This window comes from Rhineura floridana, chromosome 20 (assembly GCF_030035675.1).
Source record: "Rhineura floridana isolate rRhiFlo1 chromosome 20, rRhiFlo1.hap2, whole genome shotgun sequence".
NCBI lineage: Eukaryota > Metazoa > Chordata > Lepidosauria > Squamata > Rhineuridae > Rhineura > Rhineura floridana.
The window spans coordinates 14,308,708-14,327,235 of record NC_084499.1 but is presented as its reverse complement, the minus strand read 5'-3'; the positions used below and the strand labels follow the sequence as shown (position 1 = coordinate 14,327,235).

Genomic DNA, 18,528 nt, shown 5'->3' with positions numbered 1-18,528 from the left:
GATGCTTTTGCTGGTTTTATGATAACTTATGACAACAGACTATTGGTCCATCTGGCTCAGTATTGTCTACACTGACTGGCAGTAGCTCTCCAGGGTTTCAGATTGGGGCTCTGGAGATGCCGGGGATTGAACCTGGGACCTTTAGCGTGCAAAGCAGGGGCTCTAACCATTGGGCAATGGCCCTTCCCCAAATGGAGTGCCCTTGGCCTCCATTGATGCGTTATCTTTCATATTTGTAAATAAAATGCTATTAAAAATGCACCTTAAATGCCCAGTGCCCTGTCTGCCAAGATTGGTAGCACTCCCCAGGAATGTCTTAACGCTCCCTTCTGCCGCTCCCTTCAGAAAAAAGTGTCAGGAAACACATGGTAATCCTGACCCCGGATCTGCGTGGGCGGACGACGAGTCCTCCTGATGCGTTCTCTTTCCTTTAGTTATTACCAGATGTTGCTCATACTTTAAGCAGCAGCCTCCAAAACAGGTTGGGGAAGTTGAGGGCCCCAGCTAAGCCCAAATCGCTCCTCATCTTCGCTGGCATTGCGCAAGGAAGATTCTTGAAAGCCAGAACGAGTTTTGCTGGTTTCGCCTGCATGAGTGTAAAGAGATCCCAATCTAGTGGCGATCATGGGACACCAACTGGCTAATGATTCCCTGGGGATGGAGCTGTAGAGGAAGAGGAGGAGGAGCCATGCTTCAACGGTATCAATAGAGGAATATTTCCTGGCATGCTTAAAGTCCCAGGCTGAAGCAAAATATATCTGCCTAGCACCTGAAAGACAGTGTCAGGCAGACTCCTGAATAACTATAGCTCAGTAGTAGAGCATCTGCTTTAGCTAGTCTTTCTTTCTTTATTAAATTTATATACCACCCCGTAGCCGAAGCTCTCAGCAATTAAAAACAATAAAAACAAATAGACAAATTTTAAAACACAAAAAAACCAATTTAAAAACTCATGCTAAAATGCCTGGGAGAAGAGGTGCATTGCATATGGAAGGTGCCAGGTTCAATCCCTGGCATTTCCAGATAGGGCTGGGAGAGACCCCTCTCTGAAGTCCTGGAGAACTGCTGCCAGTCAATTATAGAGGGTACTGAGCTACACGGTCTCATTCAGTGTAAGGCAGTTTCCTATATTCCTTAAGTGGGGGTGCCAACACTGAAAAGGCCCTTTCTCCAGTCGCCATCCATCTCACCTCCAAAGGCGGGGCCACCCAGCAACAGGCTTTGAAAGCGCTCTTATATCGCTTTAATGGTCATGCCGTCTGGCAAAGAATTCTGGGAAGTGTGTTTGTTAAGGGTGCTCAGTGAGGGGGTCTCCTAACAACTCTCAGCCCCTTAACAAACTACACTTCCCAGAATTCTTTGGAGGAAGATGGTTCAAGCGGTACAAGAGTGCTTTAAATGCATGGTATGAACGTGACCAACATTTTCAGCATTCGGGTAGCATCAGGTGGGTGGCCCGTAAGTTACCCAGGTCCCAAGCTGTATTGAGTTCTGAAGGTGAAAACCAGCACTTGGAATTGCTCTCAGAAACAGATCGGTAGCCATGCTGTTTAAGGATGCCTCCAGACTGTCACAATTTTGGGGGCAGGCATCAAGGGCATGCTGGAACTCTAGGTTTGCACAGTTAAAGTGAATTAAAGTGATCTGTCACCCTAGTGCAGCAAGTCCACTTTAGAATGACCAACAGGAAAGTGTATAAACACCCCCAAGCAAATCAGGATGAACACAGGATGAATGTTCATTGTCGTATAAGAATCCTGCAAACAAATCAGAATGAACGCTCAATAAAGACCAAATGTGCAAGTTTTGTGCAAGCAAATCAGAGAGACTATGCATTTAAAGCACATTACTTCCCCCAAAGAATCCTGGGGACTGTAGTTTGTTACAGGTTCTGGGAATGGTATGAGAAGCAAATTACAGTTCCCGGGATTCTTTGGGGGAAGTCTTTAAATGTGTTTTAAATGGATGGTGTGTGTGCAGCCTCAGACAACAATCTAGCATTGGTATTCTTTTGAACAGACTGAACTCTCTTCTATGTTTATTTATGAAAAATATTTACAGACAGCCCCTCATACAAAATCCAAATTGAAGCTGTGTTCAAAGGCATCCCAGCATCCGGCCGATTGCATTCATCATTCTAATCTGAAGGCTGCCGGAACATGAACACCACTTCCATCCTTCAGTAAGATGCCATTATCTTACAGCACTTCTGCCTTGTCTGGATCAAGCTCCAGCTCGTTCCCCATAATCCATCTCATTATGCTGACTCCAGAACACCTTCTTGGTCAGGACAGCTTGAAGGAGGTGAACAGCATATTGATGGCCTCCCAGTATGGATCTCCAGCATTCACTCTCTCCAGGTGTGTTTCAAAAAATGGACGTTCTCCCTTTGCCGGGTCAACATTGCAATCCCAAAGGGAATTTGAGCCAGTCTTTCCTTCAAAGAACAGCAGCCAGTCATCTCTCACTTTCCCCAGGGACTTGTTAAGCTTGTTTTTCCAGCAAGCTTGAACTTTACAAAGCTGTGCCAGTTGTTCCGGCTGAAATATTTTGGCTGATTTCTCTCCGATCCTTCTTAGGATTTTCCAATCTCCCACTTGTCTCTTATTTTTCTTTCCTCTTATTTTTAAGAAATGAGTGACAATATTTGGATGGACAAATGGCACCCGATCAGCTGAAGATCTTGCGTCTCAAATAAAACACAAAACCCTTTTGGGAACAGGTTGGAAGAGGGGAGGATAGTCTGCCCTAACTTTTCTGATCCAGAAAATATTTCTGAAACACGGTTGTTTTTGGGGATTTGTTCTTTCTTATTTATTTATTTGCTATGAAGGGAGAAAGAGAAGACTTTGGAGGATTGCAGCGTGACGTGGAGTCGATTGCAGGTACTCTATTTTACCTTTGTCTTAGTTGCTATGCTAACTATTGATATTTACACTCAGTGGCCAATGTAAGAGCCTTACACGTTTAATGGTAGCACCATTTTAACAACATAAGTTGTTGTTTTTAACGTGTTGTAAACCGCTTTGATGTTTTTAATGAAATTGTGGTATACAAATATTTTTTATAAATAAATGAATATGTAGAAAATATAGAAAGCTGGTTCTGTCAGAAGGGATTCGGAGTCAGCTGAAGCTGTCTGGAGGATTTTCTGTTTAGCTGCTGACTTTTCCTTTCCTCTGATTATTGCTATTTTATTTTTTGCTTATTTTTGGGGGGGGGGATGGCAGATTTTTGCTGCTTTCATTTCTGAAAGCTCTATTCCAGGGATGAAAAATCCCAGCGCTGGGAGACAAATGAGAGGCAGCGTGGCAAAGTGGTTAGAGTGTTGCACTATGCCCTGGGAGACCAGGGTTCAAATCCCCACTCGGCCATGAAGGCACATTGGGTGACCTTGGGCCAGTCGCAGTCTCTCAGCCTACCGCAGAGGGTTGTTGTGAGGATAAAATGGAGAGGGGGGGGAAGAACCATGTGCGCCACTTCGAACTCCTTGGAGGAAAGGCAGAATATAAAGGCAATACTGCACTAACAAAGTGTGGCCCTCCAGACCTCTCCATCAGGCCCTCGTTGGGACTGTCTCCCCAGGCTACACACCCTTCACCAGCCCTGCTTTGCACCTTCCTTGAGTTCTTTTGCCTGGCCAGAATGGGCCCTTGAACTCTGATGATGCTTCTTGCTTGCCTGGATGGATACAGAGAGGGTGTGTAGAAACTAGCTTACTGTAAAGGAGGAAGCGTTAACCATTTTTGCTCTGCCCTCTTTTACTTCTGGCTGCGCCCAGCACTGGCATGTGTCCCCCCAGAAAGTTGTCCAGAAGGCGATACAGCCCTTGGGCTTGAACTGTTTTCCCACCCTTGCTTTATTTATTTATTTCATTCAATCCTTCCCTTCCTCCCAGAGGAGCCCGGGGCAGCAATTCCACCTGTTATATCCATTTGCACTGCCTGGTGTGCTTTAAAACCAATAGTGTGATGGTTCTTTTAGTTCAAGATGCATTTAAACTGCAGACCGATGAAAGAAATGTCAGCCTGGTGCAGTGGGTAGGGTATTAGACTATGACCAGGTTCAAATTTCCATTTAGCCATGAAACTGAGTGATCTTGGGCCAGTCGCAGTCACTCAGCCTCACCTACTTTGCAGGATTGTTGTGAGGATAAAATGGAGAGGGAGAAGAACCATGTATGCCACATGGAGCTCCTTGGAGGATAGGGCAATGTAAATGTAAATAATGATACTTTGGAAAACCTGATTGTCCTACAGCAACTGCTCTATATTTAGTCTGGAGAAGAGATGGTTTGGAGGTGATACAATAGCCATCTTCAAATAGTTGATGATGGACTAAACTTGTTTTCTGTGGCTTCACAGGGGAGGACCTAAACAGCAGGTTCAAATTACAAGAACACAGATCTCAGCTAAACATTAGGAAGAATTTCCTGACAGCAATGGAACAGACTCCCTTGGGAAGGCAGTGGCTTCTCCTTCATTATTTATTTTTTAAGCAAAGGCTGGATTGCCGCCCAACAGGGATGCTGTAGCATCCGATTCCCTGCACTAGCAGTGGGTTGGACTGGATGACCTTTTGAGGTCTCTTCCAGTTCTGTGACTCCATCTCTTAGTAGCAGCACCACGGGGTTGAATCCTATGCTAGTCCTGCTCAGAGGAGACCCACAGAAAGTAATAGGCTCAACTGACATAGGCCCATTAATGTCAATGGGTCTACTCTGTCTGAGTAGGATGAGCAGCACTGGCGCCACCCCATTGGAGCTAGCATGCTGCAGCACACCATATTTTGGGTTCATGAAGATGCTCTGCAAAGACATTCTTTTGCAACTCAAGTCCAAACACAAGCTGGCCCACCAGAAGGTGTTGTACAGGGGTGTAGTCGTGCAGGGTCTCGGGGGATCTTAGAGCCCTTACTTTTTGGGGGAGCAGGGTCGCAGCAGGGCCCCTACGTCTCCAGCATCCTATGAGCTATCAGCATGAAAGGGGAGTGTGTTAGCCACTGAGAAGAGTCTTCTAACCTGCTTCTTTGTCCTTTCCTGCTGATTGGAGCCAATCAGAGAGAAAGGAGGTGAGTCAGCCACAGAGAAGACTCTTCTCAGTGGCTAACACACTCATGCTGATTGCCTCCTAAGGACCTCTGTTGTTGTAGGAGAAGGCAATAAAAAGGCTAGAGAAGCAGAAAGCGGTATTCAAACCTGGCCAGATTATTCTATAATCATAGAAGGTTGTATAATCTTAGAAAGGGGCGTGGTTGTGACGATCATTAAGGCAGCCTGCACTTGGGAATGTGCCACTACATTACTCGTGTTGTGTCATTTGAACTTTCAGCTTCCTTCCTTCCTGAGAAGGCTGCCGCTTAGGTGGAAGACACAGAAGCCAGACATCACTGCTAGCGCCATGCACAGCCGTGGGCACGTTCTTAAGTCCTCCAGAATTCTTCTTCAGGCGCAGCGTTAAAGAAAAACAAGGCGTCTGGGAGAGAGAAAGAGAGAAGGTAAGTCGGGCATGATATTCAAATCTGAAGATGGAGTGCAGGAGTTGCTGCACAAACTTAAGTTAACCTCTGTTAGATGCTCAGTATAAGGGCAGTTCCCTATATAACCCTTATATGCCCGCAGGGAAGGCCACGTAGCTCAGTGGCGGAGCGTCTGCTTTGCATGCAGAAGGCCGCAGGCTGAACCCCCAGCATCTTCAGGTCGGGCTGAGAGAGAGAGAGAGACCCTCCTCTGAAATCCTGGAGAGCTGCTGCCGGTCAGTGCAGGCAATACTCAGCTAGACCGACCGACTCGGTTTACAGGCAGCTTCCTACGTTCTTTTGGGGAAGGGACAGCGTCCGCTCTGCATGCAAGAAGGTCCCTGCTTCACTCCCCACTGGCGTCTCCCTCCCCAACCCTAGAGACCCGCTGCCAGCCAGTGCAAACAGTGCTGTGCTCCGCGGAGCTACGGTCTGACTCTGGATAGGGCAGTTTCTTATGTATAGCCACGCCCTATGCTCATGGGGGGGGGGATTGGGAACAGCGAAGGTCAAGTTGTCATAAATAAACCCGCCCGGGGGGGTGGGGCTGCGAAAGTCGCTCTCCGGAGAGAGACGGAACTGCAGGTGGCAAACTGGTTTTACTTTTAAAGAGGCGGCTCCAGCCCCCGGGGGCGCGCGCTTTTGAACCCCGTTTGGGCGCGCGCCCCGCGACGCCAGCAGCCCCCCAACGGCCGAGTCCGAGCCGCCTCGCCCAGCGTGAAGGAGCCGAAGAAAGTGGCCGGTTTGCAGGTCGGCAACCCTTGAAGCTCTGCGGGGAGAGGATTTTGCTTTCTCAGGTGGGTAGGCTGCCCAACCCAACGCTGGAGCTCCTGCCCCTTCTCCCCTGCGGCGCGCTCGAGGGGCTGTTTTTGTACCCAGTTGGTCCAGCCAGTTCAGTGTTGACTGCACGGACTGGCAGCGGCGCTCCAGGGTTTCGGGGGGAGGGGGAAGTCTCTGCCAGCCCGCCCCGGAGACGCCGGGGTTGAACCTTAGGTCCTTCTGCGTTAAATGCTCTGCTGCTACTGAGCTTTGCCCCTTTCCCTTAAATCGAAGAAGTTGCTTCTTAGATTAGATTCATTGGCCCAGCTGGCGCAATGTTGTCTGCACGGAATGGTAGCAGCTCTCCAGGGTTTCTGGCAGGAATTGTCTCCCAGCCCTACCTAGAGATGTCGGGAGTTTGTTTGTTTGTTTATTACATTTATATACCGGCCCATAGCCGAAGCTCTCTGGGCGGTTTACAGCAATTAAAAGCAATAAAACAAATATACAAAATTTATAACACAAAAAACAATTTAAAAACACAATTTAAATTTTTTAAAAACAATTTAAAAACACATGCTAAAATGCCTGGGAGAAGAGGAAAGTCTTGACCTGGCGGGCGGAAAGATAACAGTGTTGGTGCCAGGTGCACCTCATCAGGAAGATCATTCCATCATTTGGGGGCCACCATGGAGAAGGCCCTTCTTTGTGGCCAGTCTCTGAGCTTCCCTCAGAGTAGGCACCCGGAGGAGGGCCTTAGATGTAGAGCGTAGTGTACGGGTGGGTTCAGGGAGTTGAACCTGGGACCTTCTACATCCAAAGCAGACGCTCTGTCACTGAGCTTCAGCCCTACCCTGGCATTACCAAGCAGGCTTGCACTCAGTGCAACCCTATGTCTGTTTACTTGAGAGCGGAGGTGTGGTTGTCCAGGGTCTCAAGGGGTCTTGTATGTATGTATGTACTGCCTTCAAGTCGATTCCGATTTATGGCGACCCTATGAATAGGATTTTCATGAGGCTGAGAGGCAGTGACTGGCCCAAGGTCACCCAGTGCGCTTCATGGCTGTGTGGGGATTTGAACCCTGGTCTCCCAGGTTGTACTCCAACACCTTAACCACTACGCCACACTGGCTCTCCAAGGTGTCAGACAGTGAGAAAGGTGAATCAAATGGTGACTGTGACAAATAAGCAGAAAGCAGTGTTCAAGCCTGGCCAGATTATTCTAGAATCTTAGAAGGTTGTATTATCGAAAAGAGCATGGCAGTGAATAACAGGAAGGGATCCTGCACTGCTGAATTTGCTACTGCACGGCTGCTTGGGAGTAAGGCCCCAGTGTTTTCATCCCTGCTATGAGGAAAGGTCTTGTTCATCTGTTGTGGCAAAAGGAAGGAAGGGTTTATTGTGGTGAAAGCAACAAGAAGGTCTTGTGTAACCCTAAAGGCTAACATGTCTGTGGTGGCATGAGCGCTCTGGTACAGCAAATGTTTGTTTTCTTTTGGATGATTTATAAACCTGCTGTTCATTGTTCACACAATCCCAGCATGCGAAGCGATATTAAAGCAATACAATAAAACAATACTTTGATTAAATACAACATAATGTAAAAGAAAATGCTCTGCTAAAAGCATAACTGCCCTGGTCTCCTACTGGGAGGAATGGCAGGATATAAATTAATAATAATAATAACAACTTCAAGTCAATTACGACTTATGGCGACCCTATGAATCAGTGACCTGCAAGAGCATCTGTCATGAACCATCAATGGAAATGGACTGCTTTCAAATCAATTCCGACTTATGGCGACCCTACGAAGAGGGTTTTCATGGTCAGCGGTATTCAGAGGGGGTTTGCCATTGCCGCCTTCTGAGGCTGAGAGGCAGTGACTGGCCCGAGGTCACCCAGTGAGCTTCGTGGCTGTGTGGGGATTCGAACCCTGGACCGACTGTCTGACTCTGTACAAAGCAGCTTCCTCGGTTCCTACGTCTTTACCTGGTGCTGAGTTCATTGGTGTTGGCGCTGCTCGTGGTGGAGATTGTCTATGAGATCACCCTGCTTAGGGAAGGGGCGTAGCTCAGTGGCAGAGCCTCCGCTTTGCATGCAGAAGGTCCCAGGTTCAATCACTGGCATCTCCCAGTAGGACTGAGAGAGACCCCTGCTACTGCCAGTCAGTGTAGGCAATACTGAGCTAGATGGCCCAACAATCTGACTCCGTGTACTGCATTTAATCCAGTGTTCCCATTTAATCCAGCCCTCTGCATTCAGAACCATGAGGACAAGGATCTTGCTTTCTTTTGAAATGAATTGGGCATCTGCTTTGCAGGCAAGGAAATCCCAGGTTTGGTCCTGAATATCTCCAGGGAGGGCTGGGAGAGGCTCCCTATCTGAAACCCTGAAGAGCTGCTGCCAGTCAGTGTAGATGATACTGAGCTAGATGAACCAATGGGTCTGACTCAGTATAAGGCAGATTCCTGTGTTCCTATGAGAGAGGAGAGCATTCCAGAGTCCAGTGCCACTATGGAGAAGGCTCTTTCATGAGTTGCCACGTCTGTCGCAGCACGGAGAGCTGTGACCAGTAGCGCAGCGGCAAATTGAGCAGGGTCCCGTTATGTTAGTCACAGCCACAGCCACAACCACACACCCCTTCCCCCTCTTCCCTGCTGCCGCCACCGCCACTGCCGTTTCATGCTGCAGGGTTCAGAATGAGATCCTTGTTAATGCCCTCGCCCACAACAGCAGACATCCCTAGGAGCCAATAAGCATAAAAAAGGAGAGTGTTAGCTACTGAAAAGAGTCTTCTCAGTGGCTAACTCACCTACTTTCACTCTGATTGACTCCAATCAGCGGGAAAGGACAAGGAAGCATGTGGGAAGACTGTTCTCAGTGACTGACACATTCCCCTTTCATTGGCTCATAGGATGTTGGAGACATAGGGACTCTGCTCCCAAAAAAGTGAAGGATCTGAGACACCACCACCCCGAGACCCTGCACGACGACACCCCTGACTGACACCAGGAGAAAAGTATCCCCTGATGACCTCCAGCTCCGAGCAGGTATATAAGGCAGCAGGAAATCTTTTGGGTATCGTCTAATCCGTGGCGCAGAGTGGTAAGTGGCAGTAACGCAGCCGAAGCTCTGCTCATGGCCGGAGTTCGATTCCAATGGAAGGAGGAAGTCAAATCTCCGGTAAAAGGGGTCGAGGTCCACTCAGCCTTCCATCCATCCATGGTCGGTAAAATGAGTACCCAGCATATGCTGGGGGGTAAAGAAGGGCCGGGGAAGGAACTGGCAATCCCACCCCATATATACGGTCTGCCTAGTAAACGGCGCAAGACGGCACCCTAAGAGTCGGAAACGACTCGCACTATAAGTGCGGGGACACCTTTACCTTTTTTACTAATCTTTAAAGACTCTTTGCTGCAGCAAACTAACATGGTCACACACACAACCCGGACAGTTTTATTGTGGCATATGGTGTGGTGGATTAGAGGGAGTCCATTTCAACAGACGCATGAAGGGTCAGTCAGTGGCAGAGTGCATGCTCTGCATGTGCAAGATCCCAGGTTTGATCCAGCATCGTGTAGTGTGAGGTTGGGAAAGGATTTGAAATGCTGGAGAGCCGCTGCCCATAAGTGCAGACTGCACTGAGCTGAATGGGCCACTGGTTTTGCTTTGGGGGAAAGGCAGCTTCCTACGTTTTCTATTTAATTGAGCCTGCACCATGAAGACTAGGTTCTTTAATTGTCTAAGTGAAGGTCAACAGTTCTCTGGTAGAGCACATGCTTGCATGCAAAAAGTCCCAGGTTCAAACCCCAGCAACTCCAGGTAGGGTTGGGGAAGATCTCTTGCTTGAAATCCTGGAGAGGCACTGTTGATCAGCATAGACCACAGCTGGAAAATCTTGGGCCGGGAAGCCAATCTTGGGCCGGCAAGCCAATTTTGGCCCATGAGGCCATTTCCTCCAAACTCCGCTCACCTGTCCATCAGCTAGCATCACTGCCACAAACGTACTGATAAAGCAGATCCCCTGTAAGCCAGCAGGATTGAACCCTCTGCTCATCTGCTGGTGAATGGAGAGTTCAATCCTGCTGGGGTCTGCTGCGCCAGCACATTCCCTGCGGGGAGCATACTGGCAGAGCAGACCCCTTTTCTCCCCACTCCTGGGGGTTAACTTTGGCATGTGGGTGGGACCACTCACTTATCAATCAGGTGGTGCCATCATGACGGCAGATGATTGACAGGTGGGTGGCCACACCAATCTGTCATGGCTGATCTGCAGAGGTGAGGAAAGGTAACCATCAGGCCTTTGGGCCAAAATGTTACTCCATCCCTGGTGTAGACAGTGCTTAGCAAGATGGGCCATTGGAGTGACTTGGTATAAGTCAGCTTCTGGTGTTCTTCCTAAATAAATCGTAGAAAAAGAACTTGTTGCATTCCATTGACCTTGGAGGTCACTGTTTACAATTCTCCCATCTTTTTCTGTATACCCATGTGGATTATGTACAGCTGCCACTGTCTGGATGGGTAAGGCCAGCCCTACCGTTAGGCAGGAAGAATGCCCAAATGATGAAGAAACTAAAGACCAGAGGCTGCAGAAACCTAGCCACATCATCAGGAAACAGTGTGAACATACATAACGCTTAAAACATACCAGTGGACACCATAGCAGGGGTGGGCAACCTTTTTCAGCCCAAGAGCTGCCTTATATGAGACTAGTCCATGGGTTCATCAAGATCAAATAGAGGCCACGTTCAGCCCCTGGGCCTGGTATTCACCTTTGTAATTTTTTCTTTTGTACTGAGCTCAGTTCATAGACACCTAGCTATGCAGACAGCCTAGCCTATACTCATGTGGCATATATGACGCTGTCTTTGTAAGGTGGCATGTGTTGATGAGTTACACGTTTGAGAATTTGCAACAGGTTTATTTACTATCAGATTATTCAGCCTCTTTTGGTGTGACATGAATTACCGCTGTATCAGTACCCCACTCCCCAAACCCATCCACGTGCCTCGCCTTCTCTCTGTTGCAGGCTCAACAGCGGGACAGATGCTGGCGTGGATCCCAAGATGATGATCTGTTTAAGAAGGAAATTTTATTTGGCCACGGGTGTGTGTGTGGTGGCCGTTGCTTCCATGCTGATGCTTTCCTACTACCGGATACAGAAATACTCTTTACTATCCAAATTAGTTGCAGGGAGAGGGAAAAACTTCTGCAGAGGTGGGGTCACCAACAGCTCGATCTCAGCTTTGAGCGACAACAGATCTTTCGTCATCACCCCGTACTCCGATAACAGAGTACAGAAGTTGACTCGGGTGATTGGGGTTGTACATCATGAGGAAGTAAAGGAGCACTATTGCTGGTTCTGTTGCCCAGCTGATGATGTGGTCTTCCTCTCTAAGGCTACCGTAGATGTTCACTCGGATCGATTTGGGTTCCCGTATGTGGTCGCGGACTTGGTCTGCGTGGAACCCTCGCACTGTGACCCTCGCTACGTGACGTTGCAGTCGTATGCTAAAGGAGACGTTTCTGGCCTGTCGCCGCAGCTTGAAATAAAAAACCGCCAGCGTGAGGACACTCTGGTTGACTTCACAGTGTGCATCTCCACCATGTTTGGATACTACAACAATGTCCTCCAGTTCATACAGAGCGTGGAAATGTATAAGCTCCTCGGGGTGCAGAAGGTGGTGATCTATAAGAACAGCTGCAGCCGACTGATGAAGAAAGTCCTGGAGTTTTATGTGGCAGAGGGGACTGTGGAGATAATTCCCTGGCCAATCACATCCTACCTCAGCGTTTCTACCCAATGGCATTTTATGGGTGATGGGACCCAAATTGGCTACTATGGACAAATCGCAGCTCTGAATGACTGCGTCTACCGGAATATGTACAGGAGCAGATACGTACTGCTGAACGACATCGATGAAATTATTTTGCCTGTTCAACATATGGATTGGAAAGCCTTGATGCAAAGTCTCGAGGAGCAAAATCCAGAGATTGGTGTTTTCCTCTTTGAGAACCATGTCTTTCCTAATAACGTGTTCACCCCCACCCCTGTCAACATTACCCGTTCGTGGAACGCAGTACCTGGAGTCAACATCCTGCAGCACATTCTCCGAGAACCAGACAGGAAAGAGGTCCTCAACCCGCGGAAAATGATTGTCGATCCCAGGAAAGTGGTTCAGACGTCAGTTCACTCTGTCCTCCAGGCGGTGGGAGACAGCGTGGAGGTCCCCATGGATGTTGCAATTGTCTTCCACTGCCGGACCCCCTTCCAGCCAGACCTGCCCAGGGAATCTTTGATTAGGGACACCACACTATGGAGATATAATTTGTCACTCATCAGCAGAGTTAGCCAAGTTCTACAGAAGATACTATTGTGAAGTGATAAGCCCAGAAAACATTACTGATATCTGTCTTTGGGTGCTAACCCTAAGAAGAGGTTGTGCATGTTGAGCTTCCCATGCAGCCAGGCGTCCGGGAAATGAATACAAAAAGAATGTGTTTGCTCGTGACTGTCTGAGATTGTGAATCACGGAGCCAGAGGAAGAGAGATGGTATGTTTGTTCATTCATTGGCAAAAGTGCATAGATATGCAACATGATGGGTCAGCCACCAGTGGTTCATTGGCTTCAGCATCCTGTCTCCAGGATGCTTCAGAAGTCACGGACCATAGGCCACAGGAAGGATGGAAGACACCATCTCTCTTGCGCTGAGTTCCCTTCAACTTGAAAAGTCTTTAAAGACATAGGGGGTGTCTTGTGTGGTTTGATCAAGGATCTGTTTTACTAACCCAGTACCGTATGTGGTCTGTGAAACATACATACATATATATCCCAATACAAGTACTATATATATTGATACAAAATTGTAGAGTGCTCCTGTTCAAGGTACCAGCCAGCCAGCTATGCCCTCTTTAGGTTACTCCATTCCATTGCCTGTCCCCTCCAGTTTTCTATCGCCTTCTTCCCCTGCCTCCCCACAACAGCCAACATTCAGTGGCCATTCAACATGCTTAATCCTTGGGTTAGTTTCCCCCTCCCCTAATTTTTGTTTGTATTTCTGCAAATCGTGGGTTTCCTCCAAACCCACTGATACCATGGATGATGCTGTTTTGGCTACATAAGGAATGGCACCTGTAGCCTGAACACTGGAAACAGAACATATACGCACGCTTTGCTCAGGCCATTCAGATTCGTCACAGATGAGTTCTACAACCACCATAGTAAATAGCTGTAGAAACTTGTCATATGCAAATTGAGCAAATCTGCATGCTTGATATTTTCTTAATTATATAATTATTCCAGTTTTGACTGTCACAGTAGCAGCAAGATGATATTCTGGAACCTCGGTTGCAGCCCCCTGCATGTCTTACTCAGCTGTTCCTCTGGCTTTTTAGTTGCTGTTATCCACACCCCTTTATTTCAAGCAAACCTTCCCATCAACAGGGGCTAGAAACTTATTTCTTCTTAAACAAAAGTTGAGATTCCCAGCAAGTTAGTTTCTGGACCCAGCAGCGCATTCTGTTCTTCCACAGAATCCCTGAACTCAACATCCTGGGTTGTATCCAGCTAAGTTCTACTGAGAATGGACCCCCTGAAGTTAATTGTACATAAGTTACTCACGTCTATCAGTTTCAGTGAGCCTACTCTCCAATAGGACTAGCGTTGGATGCAACCCTATGTCTCTGAATAGGAATGGTGAATTGCAGAGAGCATTTACCCCACCTCAATTTGCAACCATGTCTTCCTCAGCCTGGTCATATGTATTTGTTAGAAACCATTGGTTACCACAAAAAAATACAAACAGTATTCCTGAGCTTGTTGCCCTCCGGATGATTTGGACTAGGACTCCCATCAGCCCCTGCCAGCCAAAACCACCTGTCAATTGAGAGCCTGTATTTGTGGAATGCACTTAATAGAAAACTTTGAATGCAATCCTGTGCATGTGAACTCAGAAATGAGTGCCACTGCTTAGTCTCCAGCAAGTTTAAGATTGCAGTCCTAACCCAGTTAGATATTGTATTGTCCATTCTAGTTCTGTCCTAGGGATATATTTAAATATATATATGTGAGCAAGCTAGCTAGACAAGCAGGGATTTCAGGATAATGGAAATGGAAATGGTCCGCCTTCAAGTCGATTACGACTTATGGCAGCCCTATGAATAGGGCTTTCATGGTAAGCGGTATTTAGAGGTGGTTTACCGTTGCCTCCCTCTGAGGCTGAGAGGAAGTGACTGGCCCAAGGTCGCCCAGTGAGCTTCATGCTGTGTGGGGATTCGAACCCTGGTCTCCCAGGTCGTAGTCCAATACTCTAACCACTATGCCACACTGGCTCTTTCAGGATGATAATTACTGCCAAACAAGGTGGTAATCTTTGCTGCAAGACAGAACAAAAAACAGAGGATTTTTATAAAGCTAAACGAGGTTTCCTGTTAAGGGAAATCTCTTTAATTGCATATCATTCAGCAGCCCCATTGATTCCTGGATTCTAAGTGCACTGTTGACCTGTGTTTAGCAAGCCTCATTAAGATTGCAATCTTATGCACCTTTAAAACTTGAATAAAGTGGGCTGGTATCTTAGGATCATAGAGTTGTAGGGGACCTTGCCTGATGTAGGAAAGCCAGAGGATAACTCAGCACATGACTGACTAGCTTCTGATTGCTTGAATTAAGCGGGGCTGATTTCTGACTTGAAAAGAAAGTGTGTCTTCAGACAATGAAAGTATGGGATTTGCTCCCACAAGAGGTAGTGGTGGATAAGGGTATCAGTGGCTACTAGCCACAGTGGCTCTGTTCTCCCTCCACTGTTGGGAGACAGTATGCCTTTGAATACTGGTTGCTGGGAATTGCAGGCAGGGAGACGCTGTTGAACTCAGGCTCTGCTTGCGGGCTTCTCATGGGTGTCTGGTTGGCTACTGCAGGATCGTTGGACTAGATGGGTCTTTGGCCTGATCCAACAGGGCTCTTCTTGTGTGCTTATGAGCAAACACACTTTGGATCGTAGGATCCTAGAGTTGTGATGCAGGAAATCCAGCATTCCCAACAGATGACTGTCCACTGCCCCACCAATCTGTCTGTCCTTTGCCAACCCCCACCTGCCTGCCTTCTTACTTACAACCAATCACAGCCTGTTATTGTATCTGGCTCCACCTACTGCTGGCCTCCCTGCCTTCCGACCCACCAGTTCCAGTGGGCACCAGCCACTGCTGCTTTCCTTTCTCCCTTTATTTCCCCCTTCCACTTATCTCGACTGTCCCTACTCTAAGCAACCTCCTTCCCTCCAAACATGAGCCCTAAACACGGACTATTTCACCAGCGTCTGCCAGTCAGAGTACAGAGAAGGGGGATGGATGTACCAAAGGTCTATATAAGGTAGCCACAGACGTTAGACGTGATGATGATGATAGCACAGTGTTGATTATTTCTTAAACCTGCATGCTCATTATAAGCAAGTTATGAAGGGGCGTACAAAAGGCGGTGAGGCCTCATACTCAGGGATCACACAAGTCAGGGGTCGCCAACCTTTTTAGGCCAGGGGGTACATTTGGAATGTTGCCATGGGGTGTGTGGCATAACCCCAAATGGCTGCTGTGGGAATGTGGTACTGACTCAAAAGTGACTAACATGCCATAAGTGAGCCAGACTCTTTACAATGAGTCCCACAACTCAACCCGCACTGAGTGAATATTATTATTATTATTATTAATAATAATAATAATAATAATGTGGTATGTTTGTTTGTCTTGCTGTTAAACTTAATATTTTCAACTCATGACATACCGTGTTTATTCCACCGTGATGCCCCAAAACAGATTTGGGTCTTTGTCAGGTTGTTAATGGGATATGCAAAAACACAAGAGGACTTTAAAAATAACAATCAAATATACTTTCTATCCCAGTGGTGGAGTAGCTCTGTTTGGGCAAGTGATGTTATCTCAGGGAATGGGGAACCTGTGGCCCTCCAAATATTGTTGGAGTACAACTCCCATCAGCCCAGCCAGCATGGCCAAAGATCAGGGATGATTGGAGTCATCCAAAAGCATCTGGGGAGTCATAGCTTTTCCTAACTCCTTTTGTTATTATGGACCTTAAAAATGTATGCAAACGTGTTTTGCATGCAGTTTTTATTTATTTATTTATTGTATTTGTATACCGCCCCATAGCCGAAGCTCTCCGGGCGGTATGCAGTTCTTGTATGCAGAGTTATAGTGTCAGTTCTGCATAGGAAAAACTGTTTGAAAAGGGGTATGCTTTGGCGCTTAACTTCTTGGAAAACGTGGATGTTTAAAGAAGGTGGCGGATGCTTCTGAAAGGAGGCTTCTTGCCACCCATGGTGGGTGTGAAAAACCAAAACGTGATCAGATAGCAGGAGATGGTGATGGGTATTAACGGCAGAAATGTTTCAACTCAAGCTGGAACCAGATCCAGTGGTGTGTTGCTGAATTACGTTGAAAATTGGATCACGTCAGGAGAAAAGCTGGTGTATTAAATTATGCATGGTGTGAAGAGGTTCCTTCTCTTATAATATTAGAACTCGGGGACATCCAATGAGGCTGAATGTTGGAAGCTTCAGGGCAGACAAAAGGAGGTCCTTCTTCACACAGTGTGTAGTTAACCAATGGCATTCACTCCTGCTAGAGTGACGGCTACCAACTTGGATGGCTTTAAAAGATTAGAGAAATTCATGGAGGATAAGGCTATCAATGGCCCCTCGCACTGATGGCTGTTCTACCTTCACTGTCGGAGACAGTATGCCTTTGAACAGCAGTTGCTGGGAACTGCAAGGTGGGATCAATGTTGTTGCACTCAGGTCCTGCTTACAGCCATCCGGTAGCCATCTGAGGCTGCTGAGAGTTGTTAAAAGACTCCTCCTCACAGAGCTAGTTTCCAGAATGGTTCAATAGTCAGTCCCTCTTCCCAGGGAACTCTGGGAATTGTTAACTCTGTGAGGGGCATAGAGCTCTCTGAACAACTCTCAGCACCCTTCGCAAACTACACTTCCCAGGATTCTTTGGGGGAAGCCAGCATTGCTTAAAGTGGAACAAATGTATGGTACGAACATGGTCTTTGACCAATGGTCCATCCACTTCATTACTGTCTACATTAACCGGCAGTTTTTTAGGGTTTTCAGATGATGGACATTCCCAGGCCTACCTGGAGATGCCAGGGATTGCCCCTTGGACCTTCTGCATGGAAAGCTGATGCTCTACCACTGAGCCTTTCTCTAAGCAGGTGGTCTCATAGGTCAGCCGTGTGCTTATGGTCCACAAAATACATTGCCTATATGTGGGGGAACTAAGTTCCTGACTCTGGAAACTACTGTATTATGTATTATATATCAAGAGCCTCAGGACCAGAGCACTTTAGAGGCAAATGGATTTCAAGTAATCGTGTCTTGAGTGCTGTGTTTAATTATTTAGTCTTTGTTTTGCTTTCTATCTCTAAAAAAAGTATGCCTTGTACTAGATTTGCGGGGGCGGGGAGAACAAGAAAACTGCAACCCAAATCTGACGTCATTGGATTTTTATGCCTTGCGGTGCTTAGCTGTTGCCCTAATCCGCCTCCAGGGATCCTAATTGACTGAAAAACAAACACCCCGCCCCCCCCTGCCATGTGGCATGCTTATATGCCTTCCACAGCACCATCCTCTACAGACATCCACAGAGCAGACTCCACACCGTGCGGAGGGATGCATTATCAGCTGCTAGTGAGAGAAACAGTGCGACAGAGTGGGTAGAGTGTCAGACTCATAAAAGGGAGAGTAAGGTTCAAATCTTCACGCGGTTACTGTCTCTCTTGCATGTTGTTCTGAATGCCTTTGGGCAGTGTTAGGGAACCTTTTTGTTTTACCCCGAGGGCCACATTCCCTTCTGGGGTGGCCACATGCCAGATTCAAGGTGCTGGTACTGACCTACAAAGCCCTACACGGTGTGGGCCCGCAATACCTGATGGAACGCCTCTCCCGCTATGAACCTACCCGTGCACTTCGTTCGACATCTAAGGCCCTCCTCCGAGTACCGAGTCATCGATAAGCTCGGAGGGTAATGACAAGATCCAGGGCCTTTTCTGTGATGGCCCCCGAATTGTGGAACAGTCTCCCCGAGGAGGTACGCCTGGCGCCTACGTTGTTATCCTTTCGGCGCCAGGCTAAAACCTTCCTATTCTCCCAGGCATTTTAAATGCATTTTAAATATATTTAATATATTTTTAAGTATTTTGATGTGTTAATTGCTTTAGTTGTTTTTGATATTGTT

At 47.4% G+C, this 18,528-nt stretch overlaps 1 protein-coding gene across 1 annotated transcript; it reads left to right on the top strand.

Moving 5' to 3' along the window:
- Positions 1 to 6,037: 6,037 nt before the first annotated feature.
- LOC133373817 (uncharacterized) lies at positions 6,038 to 18,445 on the top strand. Its single transcript, XM_061604077.1, has 3 exons — positions 6,038 to 6,314; positions 9,190 to 9,325; positions 11,305 to 18,445. Exon 3 carries the CDS (start codon positions 11,342 to 11,344, stop codon positions 12,653 to 12,655), a length of 1,314 nt encoding a protein of 437 aa, XP_061460061.1. The 5' UTR covers positions 6,038 to 6,314; positions 9,190 to 9,325; positions 11,305 to 11,341; the 3' UTR covers positions 12,656 to 18,445.
- The last annotated feature ends 83 nt before the right edge of the window (positions 18,446 to 18,528 follow it).

Bases quoted from the DNA above. Each gene is read 5' to 3' on its own strand.
- LOC133373817 (XM_061604077.1), top strand. From the start codon at position 11,342: ATGATGATCTGTTTAAGAAGGAAATTTTATTTGGCCACGGGTGTGTGT.